Genomic DNA, 15,043 nt, shown 5'->3' with positions numbered 1-15,043 from the left:
ATTAAATAATATATTTTAAAATATTAATTAAAATTTATATAATTTAACTTTCGATAAATAAAACTTGACAAATAAAATTGAAGAAATTTAGTTAAAAAGAAAAAAGAGAAATGGAATCAAGCTTTGGATCTATCGACATTCTAGAAAATATTGTGATTATTGTTCTTTACTGTGTCTAATAACAAAATTTTCATTTCCAAGAAAGATGTATATATAAACTTTATATTAAAATACATATGAAAAATAATTAATACTACTATGCTTATTTCAGCTTTTACCTTCCCTAGGAACACTGCACATTCATCAATTATCAAACATCTTTTGTTTTTTTCCTAAGTTCTTCCTTCACCCATAACAAAATTAATCATCTTCTTTCTTTTTCAAAAATTAAAATATTTTTTTATCTTAAATGATTTAAAATTTTATTAAATTCAAATTCATGCACCGCAAAATCCATTTCTGAGAGTGACGATTCTAACGTCATTTTTGCATTTCCACAAAACTTGAACGCAAAACTTCTGATAACGAATAAAGAAAATTAAACCATCTCGCCAAAACTCATATTTAAGGGTCATATATTATTACCCTTTGACATTTAATTTGTGCACATATAAGAACTCTAGAAGAAGTAAAATACAATATCAAATTTATCATTTTCCACCATTAATATTCACTTCAATTTAATTTCCAGATAAGCAAGTGGAATTAGTAAAAGAAAATAGCAAATATTTGACCTAAAATTTACTTACTACTAATATTAAATACTACTGAGAATGAAATTATTCTCAGTCATCTAGCTACCATAAGTGGCATATATTACTAATACAAAATAAGTACTTAATTACATAATATCTAACATTAATAAAGGACAGTTTGATGCACTTAGGATCCGAAGAAAAGTCGGATCACGAAAGCCTATTGTACGCTAAGCTCCCGTTATGCGTAGGATCCGAAGAAAGGCCGGACCGCGAGGGCCTACTGTATGCAACTTTACCCAGCATTTCTGCCGTGAGCTATTTCCACGGATTGAACCTATGGTCTTCTGTTCACATGACAGTAACTTCATCCGTTACTCCAAGGCTCCCGGTCTATATCTAACATTAATATTAACATAAAATACCTAATAAAATAATGGATTTATTTTTTTGTTCTAGGTTTTTTTACCAAGGGTATGTTTGTTGTTATGCATCCAAACTTTGAAAACTTGTCTTGTGAGTCCAGTCTCATTGCATAATTGTTGCACCAAATCTTCATCTTCCCTTTGTATTCTCCACCCTAATTTATCAGCAACTTCTTGCATTTTGTCCTTCTGTTCTTGGCTAAATTTTGTTCGAAATCGCTTCTTCGCGCCACTACCTGTTGAAGACATAATTAAGTAAATAAAAATATTTCTTCTTATATATTGTAGGAAGGGTAAAGTGTACGTAGTTCATACCACTACCTCCTCGGCTCATGACAAATAACAGAATAACAAGCAGAAAACATAAAAACAACAACAAAATCAGAGTCGTGTCATCTTACTAATTACAAAAAGTATTTAACAAAAACAATGACATCATACTCGGTGAAATCTCATGTTTGCAGTTTGGAAGGATAGAGCGTACTCAAACCTGTTTTCGAAAGGGCCTAGGCTCAAGTAACGTATATCAAAGGAGTATGAAAAGAAATAAAAAAGTATCGAAATTATAGCAAAAAAAAATCAGTAACAACATTAAAATAATGTTGTAATTGCATATTTATGAGTAAGTTTTCTCCAAATATAATTCTATAATGTTGAAAATTAAATAAATTATTTATTATAATATATAAAGATGATCTCATAAAGCAAATATTTCTCATACTGAGATAGCAAAAAATAGGAAAAGCCTCACCTACATTTAACTACAACAAAAATGCAAGAGTAACAACAGTAAAATAATGCATAATTATATCTTCACAAATATAGCTCTTAATCTTGAAAATTAGATAAACTAATTACTTGTTCTAACAAATAACAACGTTATACATAGCTTAAAACTCTCAACATAAGTTTTATACTACAAGAATTCAAGTTTCTTAAACACTAGGGTGTAATTTAGCGTGATAATCTTTTTACAAATTAATATACATCATAAAGACTATACTTTTAATTACCTTAGAAATAATTTGATTGTATAAGTAATTTTTTGCACCATAGGAAGCACTGGTACAAAATTGTTATAGTTAGAAAGCATTTTACCCTCAAATGTGGTTATTGAAAACTTTTCAAAGCCAAATAACAGCTCGATGCACTTAAACTTTTACTATGCAGTACGAAAAAGAATCGAACCATCATAATTTATTGTACGTAGCGAAAAGCATTTTACCCTCAAATGTGGTCATTGAAAACTTTTCGACGCGAAAAGACAGTTTGATTTGATGCACTAAAACTTTCAATATACATCAAGTCCGAAAAAGGATAACTTATTGTATGTAGTCTTACCATGCTTCTACAAGAGACAATTTTTACGACTTAAACTCGTAAACTCCAAGGCTTCCCTCTCTAAAATGCTTTTCACTCAAATTCAAACTTAATCAAGTTCAATATCAAGATACTGATTACCGAGTATATTTTCACAAAATGAGGTCTAGAAAAAATAAAGTGTACATAATTCATACCACTGTCTCAAAAGAAATAGAGACGTCACCGAGTGAAAAACCTAAAAAGTAAAACTTTGAGCCAAGAAAATACTACTAACGATTTTTCGCTCCGTTCATGCAGTCTCACTCTCAGCTGAGAAATTGGAATTCTCATCGAGGGATTTAGAAGTAAATATACGAACTAACCGAAATGATTCAATATTATCTACTAGACATATATAAAAAAAATACTTTTAACTGTATAAAAATAGTAGTATAATTTTTCATCGTAACGAAAGGTGGCTCTACTCCCGCTGACTCTCGAAAAGCAAAACATATAAAGATAGTACTCCCTCCGTTTCATAATAAGTGAATTATTGGAGTATTTTTTATGTTTCAAAATAAGTGAATTGTTCACAATTCAAGATAAATTTTGAAAATTTTTTCCAAATTCATCCTCAATTAAATGTGTATTGAAAGTGATGTATAATATCTCTTTGCTTTTTAAAGGAGGATAAAAATAGCAAAACATGATAAATTTATGTTTTTGCTTTATTTTCTTAATATGTATATCAAAATTTAATAATTAATTTATTATGAAACGGGGAGTATAAGTTTTCGTCCTAATAAAAGATGGCTGATCCACTCTGCTGACTCTAGAAAAGCGAAATAATTTTAAAAATAATATAATTTTTTGTCGTAATAAAGGTGGCTCCGCTCGACTCTCGAGAAGCAAATGATGACAAGTAAAAATAAACGAAGAACGAAGAGAGCAGTACCTCCACTATAATTTGGGTTATAAATATCCTCTTGATCTTCCCTATATCCACCACCGGAAGTTGACGGCAAAGCTAATGGCCTCTGATGAGTCGCCACGTGGTATTGCAAATACCCATAAGGTGGTGGTGGTGGTGGTGGTATACTTCTGTAGTACACAAACGGACCCGGTTCACCACCACCTGAACCAGCTGTAAACGATGGTGGCTGAGTAATTTTCCGGTGGAAATTCCGGTGACAGTTACAAGCTGCACATTTCAAAGAATCAATTGAACCGTCTTCACCTGAAGGAAGAAACTCACCACAGCCGTCTACGGCGTGGCCGCCGATAGACACGGCGTGGTTCTTTAAGCATTCTTTGTATTTTGGTTTAGTGGCGGTGGAGGAGCCGGTCCAGAGCTGAACCGGTTCGAGTTGAACCGGTTCGAGTTGGAGTTGAGGACTTGGTGACATTTTTGTTGTTGTTGTTGGGTAATTTGGAGATGGTTCTTCTCTTTGCTTTTGTTGATCTTCATACTCCATGGATTTTTTTTATTTTATTTTTTTGGTAAGTTAATTAATTAATCATATGTTTGGTAAATACATATATGTGTAATGAAAATATAATATGCAAGTGAAAAGTTTATATTATATAAGAGAACAAACACCGGTAACTATGAAATGCCGGTTTTCCCTTGTATGACAATGATGTCACACTTGTAGGGTTGTGGAGGAGTTATAATCTTTATTAAAGGATTTAGAGAAAAATATGTGAACTAATCGAAGAGGTTTAACAAAGGAATAGCTTCGCCTCGAAATGTAAGATGAATGAAATTTTGATTTTTGTTTAAAGTGTTGTGTGTTAAGAAAGTGTTATCAAAATTTAAAAGGTAAATTTTATGGAGTGGTGATAAGATCGATTATGCTATATGAAATGAAATACGTGTTGATCAGTTAAGATTTTTCTGTTCAGAAGATGAAAGTTGTGAAAATAAGTGTGTGCGTAATAAGAGATAAGATTAGAAATGGAGATATCTGAAACAATATAAGAGTGGCCTTAATAAAGAAAAATATATAAAAAAAAATAAGGCTAAAATGGTTCGAATATGTACAAATATCCTAGTGCGAAAATGTAAGAGGATGGTTATGCATGATTTCAAGAGAGGTAGAAGTAGTCCGAAGAAGTAATGAAGATCGGAGCTGATCAGACAAAAGGTGATTCATCTTTAGATTACATATTACATGATTTTGGATAGGAAGTTATGAAGGATCGAGATTAGGGTAGGAGGATACATAGTTAGATTGTTCAGTGTTGTCTCACTTGTTCTTTTATACCGTAATTATAGTATTACTCTCGTAATTAAATTGTGTTTGTTCAATAATATATAATATAATTTTGAATTTAATCTTAAAATATTTCACCTTATTTCGCCTATCAAACTATTTTTACGTCCAAACCTTCCTAATTAAGTTTTTTCTTTTTAATATTTATTTATGCTAATCACATTCTTCCCCTTTTGCACAATAATACATGCTTGAAGATCTCTCTTATTCCATTGTTTTGTTCACATAAATGATGCACGTTATACAGTTTTGGCTTTTTCCTATACATATCATACTCTTACTTAACCTAAAATTTCCCAAACTTCATAACCACCAACCTAAAACAACAAATTACTATATTTAACATATGAATACAATATTAATATACAGCTTTAAATGACTTATATGATGTACCTTTGAGTTATTATTACGTATTTGATTGTGTAATTATTGAAATAAATCTCGAATTCTTCGATTACAGTTGTTGGTGAAACTTATCCTGATCTGTCATGAATATGTTCAGAACATGTTGCTTTGAAGCTTACAATGATTTGCGTAGCCATTCGAAATCTAGAATAGACAATATTGACCATCGGATGCAATCAAGTGTTGATTCCGGTGTCATTTTTATTGAGGTAGATTTGATTACACTTTGATTGTCATGTGTCACCTTCTGATACGTTCAAATATTAAATCCGAATTTTGAACCATACAATAGTTGAATGGTTTAATAAGATGAAAATGCGGGTTAATTAACAATGATTAAATGTTAAGAGTTTATATACAAATACATATCATGTATCTATTGTTGATTTTATCACTTGTTGTAAATAGCTAGATACGGATAAATTTTTACCTTAGGAAATCGCCTGATATATCAGACAAGAAAAATAATCAAAACTTATATAATTATGGGATTACTATCGCACATGAAACATAAAATCAAACAAAATAATAAAATATATATTTTATTTATAATAAAATATATATAATTATGGGATTACTATCGCACATGAAAGATAAAATTAAACAAAATAATCCTATAAAATATCGAATCCCTACTTATTCTATTCGTTATATCACTATAGATATTGGCGGAGCTAGAAATTTTAGGAAGAGTGTTCAATAAAATAGAAGCTCCTTTAAAAATAATTAAATGCTTGCAATCACCTGGAAATCGAACCCATGTGCAAACTCACCTTTGGCTTTTACCGAACACTATACCGCCATTAATATACATCCCTTAAATTTGTCAAGATTGTCAAACCTTTATATTTAACCAAATAAAATAACATTTTATCTATATACACAGTATAATTTTTCGATGAAAACTGTTCACCTGATCACCCTTGGTACAAGGTGGATTCGCCCCTGACTATGGGGTCATTTGGTAAAGTGTATTCAACAGTTAATGCATTCATTCGTTTAATATGTACTACTTGTACCTTGTTTGGTATAGTTTTTCACCTTATTTATAACTAATGCTTGCATTAATTATATACTCCATTATGTATTAAGGTGTGTATTACTAAAATCTCAAAATTCATGGTATTAACGTAGTACAGTGAATTCAATGCATGCCTTAACATGATTAAAGACACTATTATCCCTAAAAAAAAATTTCACATCCTTTTCAACATATACATGAAGAGTATTTCTATAATTTTTTTTTATATATAAATCATGTAATTTATGTTATTTAATTTTTAATACATCAAACCAATACTATATAAGAAAAATACAAGCATAATTAATACAAATATAACTAATACAAACATAACTAATATAAATATTACTAATAAATTATATTTTATATTATTTTCATACGCTGCCCTAAATAACCCCTATGTTTATCAAAAAATCAGAAAGTACAGAAAATGATACAAAGAGACAAGTACTGTTCTCCTTTAATTTGCATGGGTTTTCATCAACTTTTTCCATATTTAAGACTCTAATTTCTCTCTCTTACCCAAAAAATGATAATAATGGTAACCGGCTATACCCGGTGAAGGGGTGGGGGACTAGTACTGTGTGGTAAAAAGTAAATATAAGTAGGGTGGTAGGGTAGGGGTGGGGTGAGGGGACCTGTAAAAATGTTGCTTGAGGGAGGGGTACACCAGTACACTGTCTTCTGCAAAGCAGCAGACTTACTCCTATTTTCGTAAATCTTTATTTGTTTACGTTTGACTTAATACATTCTTTAATCTAGTCGGATGACGTTAAATATATATATACATACATATGCACCTTTTTTTTTTTTTTTTTTTTTTTGTATTAACAAGAAAATCTGCAATCACTATTCTTCGTGTGAGCAAATCTTGTCTAAGGGTACTAGCTTGCGACCACGCTGAAGAGATAAACCCTACTAGCTAAGTTTCGTACGACGAGTTCGATCAGAGAAGCATACATGCAGGGGCGGACCTAGATGAGTGTCAAGCGGTTCATTCGAACCCCTCGTTAAAAAATTACTCCACATATTAGGGTAAATTTTCTATATTTCACTATATATTACTTTTGAATCTCCTAAACCAATGGTGAGAGGCAGTTTAGTGATTTCGGACACGCTACTAAGGCAATGATATAGACCCCCACATTTCAAGTTTGATTTTCGCTAAGCACATAGGTCTAAGTTATTTACTTTTCTTAATTTAATTTTAAGCCTCTGCTGATCAACAACTATTAGAGGCTTTTTCGAACTTCTAAGTAAAAATTATGAATCTGTCACTACATATATAGAGAGTTTCGAACTTGAAATCCTCACTCAACATATCACCTTCTCAATCAACTTGATCACTCGATGAATTATATGTATGCTCAACCAACTCTGTCAGCAGTGGCGGAGCCACCTTATGATTAGGGGGTTCGGATGGAAAATTATATTATTTTTATAACGTGAAAATTATTTTTTATGTATATATAATTGATATTGAACCTCTTTCAGCTAGTTCATGTGACTATATTTTTTAATTTTGAATCTGACGAAAATTTTGATTCTGCCGCTGACTGTCAGCCTATGAATTACACATACGTTTGTGTGTGCTGATGGTAATATATGTGATGTTAAGTGCATTAATTCTTGTATGTTTGTATGTAGGTGAGAAGAAGAGAGAGATGGATGACCACGGGAATTACATGACAATTTTTAATTTGTATATAAAATATTTTATACTATCACGTAAATTTAATATGCTATTACAAATTATTTATTTTTTATTTAAAATTTAAAATAAAAATAATTAAATAATGTATAATAATAAATAAATTTATTTATAGACAGACAAAGCATAAAATTTAAAACTTTTTATTTTTTAAGGTATTGTCGGTATGTTGGAGATTGATCATTGAAGACAAGAGAAAGGGGTTAGTTGTTGACTTACGTTAGAATTGCTATGCAACATTTAATGTTCTACTCCTTATAATTGTCTTGTAGTATTAGTAAATAGTTATAATGGAATAATTGAAATTTCTCCACCTTTATCTAGACGTTTAGACGTTTAAGTTTGAGTTTCAAGAAACATTTTCTTTTAGTTAAGAGCGTCATCCCTGAATATGAACCCTATAGTGCGTGAATCTAGATTGAGTCTTAGTATAAATATCGAATACTCAATGAAAAATAAAAAAGAAATTAGTTTATACACATCGTGATGAAATTGTTGGAATTTCTTCATATTTAACTAGATATTTCAAATTTAAATTTCAAGAAATACAAAACATTCTGATAGAAATACTGTCGTATCTAAAAATAAATTACCTACAATACGAGAATCTAAATTTAATCGAATCCTAATACGTAATACTAAATATTGAATAATTTTTCTTAAAAAAACTAGTTTATGTACTACTCCTTTAGGGATAGGGTCTTAACTCTCATCTTTTGTACTTTCTTATTTTATTATATATATACAGATATATATATATATATATATATGTGTGTGTGTGTGTGTATGTATGTATGTATATATATGTATGTATGTATGTGTATATATATGTATGTATGTATATATATATGTATGTATGTATTCTGTTTATCTTAATTTATGTGGTGATATTAGTCACAAAATTTAAGCAAAAAAATAAATATTTTAAAACCTATTAATCTAAAACAAGTCAAGAAAATTGTGTGCCTCCTGTTACATCATTCTATTAAGAATAAAAAGAAAAATTTAGTATCAAATTATTGCTAAGTATTGAAATATGTGATTCTTTTTTAGACTGGATTTATTGATTATATAAATTGTATAAGGGAAAAAAAAGAAGAGAAAGACAAAGAGAAGATGGTGATGGACATGATGATGATGATGGTAATGGTTTTGCAATTGTCAAAAAAGAGAGAGATTTGAAGATTTGATTTTCAAAAACGAATTAATTAAGTTTTAATGTAAAAGAAATACTTTATTTTTAATTTTAAATTACTTTTAAAATTAATGATCAAACGGGTGCTACATATCAACCAATTCATGTCGAAATACCTACCAAATAAAACAATTTGTTTTGCTATTAGAAGGAATAGTAACTTTGATGTGCTAGTTCAAGATTTACTATGCCTCCATGTTGTTGTAATCATATCTTCTTGTGAATGTGATGTTACCATTGAAGAAAATTAAAGCATCCAAGTTGACTTCTTGGTTATTTGAAATAGGACACTTTTAAGCTTAAAGAAGGAAAATTAGATGTACTTGTTGCTCCATCTCCTATAATAAGTAATGAATCTAATGATTTAGAAACTTGTGGTTACATTGTAAGCAACAATGTTTAGCTTAGGCTTCCAAATCATTTTTTTTTTCAAATTTTTAATCAAAAGTCTCGGGTCCTAATTATGAATATGAAATTGTCTTTATTACGAAACATTTTACCTTTAATACGAGACTTTTTGAAAAAGAATCCAAACTTTAATCGAGTCAAATATGAATATCAAACACCAGATGAAAAATGAAAAAAGATAAACTAATTTTCAATAGAGTTAGTTTCAACGGAGGTTTGGGGTTCTAGCCATGAATGTGAGACACCTTCAACATGAGACTTTTCGTCGACAGGGGCGGAGCTACCCTTTGGTCAGGGGGTCATTCAAACCCCATTCGACGAAAAATTATGCTATTTATATATGTTAAAATTATTTTTATGTATATATATAACAGATGTTCAACCCCTTTGGTTAGTTCAGATATTTATTTCTGAACACCCTTAGTGAAAATTCTGACTCTGCCACTATTCGACGAGAATTCAAATTTAATCAAGTTAATTATAAATATCAAACACTCAATGAAAAATAAAAAAGATAAAATAATTTTTCAACAAATGGTTGTCCTTGCTTTGTGTTACTACTATTTATACTCTTTTGAGCCTATGGTCTATGCATGAAAAGCACTTTTTAGACTATGCTTAAATTTCTAAGCCTATAAGCTACCACAAGAATTTAATTAACAATGCTAGCTGATCCAATGAATCACATCATGGTCTTTTAAGTGGAATCTTTAAATAAATACTTTTATTATTTATACATATTTGGTTTGATTTTGTAAACCAGGCTTCGTCTATTCTTAATTAGAGATTTCAAGTTAGATTCTTAATAATAATAAAAAGCTCTTAGTAGGACATACACAAGTTTTCACAAAGATAAAGGTTTTTCACAGGTAGTGTTTACGTTGTCTCAAAGCGAATTGGATGATAGTCTTGAAATGAAAGAGAATTCTTACCTGTTCGGCATCTATATTGAGAATGTTTCTCATCTCTTGCTTGAGAAACAAGTTGAGCTATTTCTATGAAAAATTGTGCTCAATTTCATATGTGACTCTTTCGCCAAGATCGCTTCGGTAGTAGTTGGGGAAAGAATCCACATGAATTGGATTTTTTAGGAACTTAATCGGGAGAGAATTCAATTTAGTTAGATAATATTTGGTTGTTAAATAAGGATAAGGCTCATTGAAGAAAGCACTTGAGATGAAAACAAATAAGGGACTGTGACAACTACAAATGCGAGTAAATTTCATTCATAATAACTTAGCTTTGTTCATTACACAAAAATTATTTTACTTTGTTCCGATCATCACAAAAGTCACTTTGGCCGAATTTTATAATAGTCTCACCTGAAAAATAATGTAACAACCTTAATAAATCTTAATTACGAATTTGCCAAATGCCAATCGATTAATTAGACTTTAGACATGGCCGAGTCAGCTCGTGTCTCATGTTTAGCCAAGTTTTATAACAAGCGAAATTGACATTTTATGTTGCCGAGACATGCACCTAAAGAGAAAGTCTTTACAACTGAAGTGACCAAGGAGCGGAGTGACGTGCAAGCGCAACTAATTGAGTTGGGGATGGGGGGTTGATGGGCCTTAATCCTTTTACAGGCCTTCTATCACAGCATGATAGTGAAGGCCCGTTAACCTGATTGTCTTTTGGAGCCCAAATTGGAAGCTTTAGAAAGTTTTTGAGTGTAACAAAATGTTTAGCAAATATATGGGCAAACAACATAAATTCCAATGATTTAGAGTTTAATTACATAAAATCCTGATATTTTACATAATTACTGAAAATATCGATTTTGGGTCTGTCGATATAATAATTAGCTCCTGATACACCCAACAAAGATATATTTTTCATTTGTAAAGATACATAATTAGCTCCAGATATATTTTTTTTTATGATTTTGGGTCTGTCGATATACATAATTCATCCAGTGAAAATACATTTTTTCCTTGTAAAGATACATAATTAGCTCCCGATACACTTTTTTTGATTTTGGATTTGTCGAGATACATAATTAACTCCCCGATACATCCAACGAAGAAAAATTATTAGTTGAGATTTTTGTAATTACTTTGTAAGGATGAAAATTTGTGTAAATATGGTAAGTTAAGATGTATGTTTATGTTATTTCTCCCAACTATATACGCAGAAAAATTGTGTTTTTGAACTATAATAATTTATCATGGTAAAGTAATTTTAAAAGATGAAGATATATTAGCTAAGCGTTACTAAGTGATAGCAATTATGTGCAAATACATATTTTGCATTTATTAGACTAATATAAATATCAAGTGTGAATAATTTTCTATAGAATGTGGAATTGATGAATAACGTTTGGAAAAAAAAGAAGCAATACACATATTCACTTCAATCCTCAAATTCCCTACAAGTCATAATAAATACATATGTTATAGTCAATGCCATCCCATTTTGTCTCTTATTATGTCACACAACATTATAGTAACCCTATTAAATCAAACAACATTAAAATCCCAAAATTAGGTCAAGAAAAAAAAAAACAAGAATAAACTCTAACATTGTGTTATTGAATTCCCAATTTTAAACTCTCCTCCTTCTACTTCAAACAATTAGAAGATTTTGTCCCAACACTTTCAGAATCTTTAACGTTCTGTTGACCGCTCTTGACAGTACTTTTAGTTCGATTTCTGAAGTTATCGATCTTATTATAACCTGTAACAGGAGTAGGTCCAGACCTTAAACTCTGCGTCCAATCAAATTTTGGTGGACGTGTATTAACCATTCTCTGCACGTTACTCGATACCTTAAAACTACGACGACGTGCTTCTTTCTTGATTTCTTTTATTTCAATCTTCGTACCTCCTTCCATTTTTATATTTATGTTCACTTCGGAGAGCGTTTTAGCGCTTGTACCTCGTGCGTTGTCTCTTGTACCATGGTCATCAATTGCTTTCTTTGTGTTATTCCTTTCCTCTTGATGTTTGTAAAGCCTATGTAATCTTAGTGCTAATTGGCAAATTCCTTCTTTAATTTCATCCTCTAAATCTCTTTCAACATCCCTTTCTAGTTCTCCTCTAATCTTCATCTCATTTGAATTCATATTTTCCACTACATACAACAAAAAAGAAATATTTGTATTAATTATAACTCAATAAAGAAAACGAAAGGGAAAAAGGTTCGAAATATACCTAAACTTTGACGAAATTTGTTGTAACACGCCTCAACTTTGTTGGGTCCTATGACCCCCCCTCCCGAACTATTTGTTATCGTATTTATGTGGCATATATTTGCCCAGTTGGACCACTGCGTGAATACACGCACACTGAGCATGTAAAGGTCAGAAGTGGTCCATCTGGACAAATATATGCCACAAAAATATATTAATAAATAGTCGAGGGGATCATAGAACCTCCGTAAAGTTAAGACGTGTTACAAAAAATTTACTAATAAAGAAGCTATAATATCTCAAGACTATTTAGTGTGCGTCAACAATGAATATAATAAATTCATCTTTTAAGAAAAACAAGACATATACATACACAATTGGAAGATACCACTTTTAAAAAGATACAAATTAAAGTAACTATTAATTTGATATAAGAAATTAAGCATTAAAATCATCATAATTCAAATTCAAAACTTGTTTACAAGTCGAATTGTGATAATAGATTGAATATTGTTATCTATCAATGTAAAAATATCACTTTGAGACAAAAAGTAAGAGTTAAAACCTCATAAATCAAGTTCCAAAACCTATTTATATATAAGTCGAATTGTGATAATAGACCGATACTGCTATATATCAAAATAAATTATTAAAATTAACCATTAAATCTACTTACAAAAATAAAGAATTGTGACAATAGATCCATACCGCAAATAAACACTTAGAGAGGAGGAAGAAAATTTACCATTCATGAGAAGGAAGTTATGTATATGAAACACACATTGGACTTAAGATAATTTTTGGAGTGTACAAATTAATGGTCCATACTGAATCTTATGATAAAGTTTTTTTTTTGGTTTTCTAGTACATTTTTATATGTCTAAAAATTGATGTAGACTTTTTGAGTTTTGATTGGCCACCAGCTTTTCAAATTGGATTGAAGAAGACATGAAAAAATATTTAAACATTATAAAACAGTTAAAAGTAGTTATTATAATTGGATGATTTAAAATTAGGTGCCAAATATCTCATGATATAATGGGAATTTTGTATGGAATTTTTTTCCTAAACCTATGGATATGATTAGAAAGTTTGTGTAACTTTTGTTTCTCTGACTACTTTACTTGAAAGACATTTGTGTTGGTGTCAACTTAAAGTAAAATCATGTTTTTTTTTATAGTAACCTTTTTTTGCACATGACATGTAAATAAAATGTTATATGGACAATTCAATAAAGAAGGAAAGATTTTTGGAATTTATTAATTTGTGTATCTTAAGGTTAGTTTGCAATTGGTGCTGTATCACTTTCTAAAATATTCTTCTATTTGGATTCAATCAACTAACACTTACAAGGATTTTAATTGGTGAATTCATGCTTTGGGCCTTAGATTAGAGGAAATATGGAAAAATTATACTAAAAATTACACAAACTCATAACTTAAGTATCACTTATTACAAAAAAGTTCATCTCTTCAAACATATTATAAAAATCTCGTTTTTCTCTAAAAATTCATACACATAACTTTCAATGTATATGTCGGCCCTGTTATGTATATAAATCAACCTTGTTATGTATATATCGGCCTTGTCATAGTTGTTATGTATATGTTAGCCTTGTCATACTTGTTATGTATATGAATCGGCCTTATTATGTATATGTCGGCCTTGTCATATACAAAAGTTTCTATATATATGTTGGCCTTGTTATGTATATGAATCGGGAGAGAGAGTAAAGTAATTAAAGAAGCGGGGGAGAATGTAAATAATTCTAATAAGGTTGGGATTTATGTTATTTTTACAAAATTATATAAGATTGCAACTTATTTTTATTAAATTACATAATTTTTTTTTCCATAAATTATCTATAAAAAAATTAAAAACAACCGGATACATATACAATTTTTTTTTAATACATAATTTTAATAATACATCTTTCTTTAGTCTAATTAATGTATTATGTATCTTGATCAAATAGTTTTAAAAATAAATGTATCTCAGTAATCAAAATTGTGTATCTCAACTTTAAAATTATGTATATAAATGTTAATTATGTATCTGAACAAAAATGGAGTAATTAACTGTTACATTCTTAAGTACCAAATTATGTATCTCAACTTTAAAATTATGTATCCGAAACTTGCAAAATAAAAATTATTTATAATTCAGCAAAGAATAGTGATAAAGAGTAACTAGGGGTAAACATGTTGGAATTTATGTAATTTTGACAAACAATATTAGTTAAATTTAATTCACTACAACAAAATCCTTTATCTCAATATTTTTTGATTGCTATAATAAGATAAATTGGTTCCAAACAGAGCTCAACTTTTATATGAAATATTATTATAGAAGATGACTATTATAACAATATATGTTTGATGACAACGCGAAAAAAGGAATTGAGTGGTATCCTTCGGAGGCCATTTTTTATTGATCTTTGGTTTGGGTTTGGTAGCCGAACTCTTGAGGTCG

The 15,043-nt window shown here is 29.8% G+C and overlaps 2 protein-coding genes across 2 annotated transcripts; both read right to left on the bottom strand.

The window, feature by feature from the left end:
• Positions 1-634: 634 nt before the first annotated feature.
• On the bottom strand, positions 635-4,267 carry LOC107872272 (zinc-finger homeodomain protein 2). The gene is made up of 2 exons (XM_016719032.2): positions 3,378-4,267; positions 635-1,356 (listed from the first exon to the last, which is right to left on the bottom strand). The coding sequence occupies exons 1-2, from the start codon at positions 3,895-3,897 to the stop codon at positions 1,151-1,153; spliced, it is 726 nt and encodes a 241-aa protein (XP_016574518.1). The 5' UTR covers positions 3,898-4,267; the 3' UTR covers positions 635-1,150.
• Positions 4,268-11,787: 7,520 nt separating this feature from the next.
• Positions 11,788-13,450, bottom strand: LOC107872271. The gene is made up of 2 exons (XM_016719031.2): positions 13,317-13,450; positions 11,788-12,513 (listed from the first exon to the last, which is right to left on the bottom strand). The coding sequence occupies exons 1-2, from the start codon at positions 13,321-13,323 to the stop codon at positions 12,002-12,004; spliced, it is 519 nt and encodes a 172-aa protein (XP_016574517.2). The 5' UTR covers positions 13,324-13,450; the 3' UTR covers positions 11,788-12,001.
• Positions 13,451-15,043: the final 1,593 nt, after the last annotated feature.

The sequence above is a fragment of the Capsicum annuum genome, chromosome 5 (genome assembly GCF_002878395.1).
Source record: "Capsicum annuum cultivar UCD-10X-F1 chromosome 5, UCD10Xv1.1, whole genome shotgun sequence".
NCBI lineage: Eukaryota > Viridiplantae > Streptophyta > Magnoliopsida > Solanales > Solanaceae > Capsicum > Capsicum annuum.
Note: the sequence above shows the minus strand (reverse complement) of the source record. Positions and strands in the feature narration are given on the sequence as shown.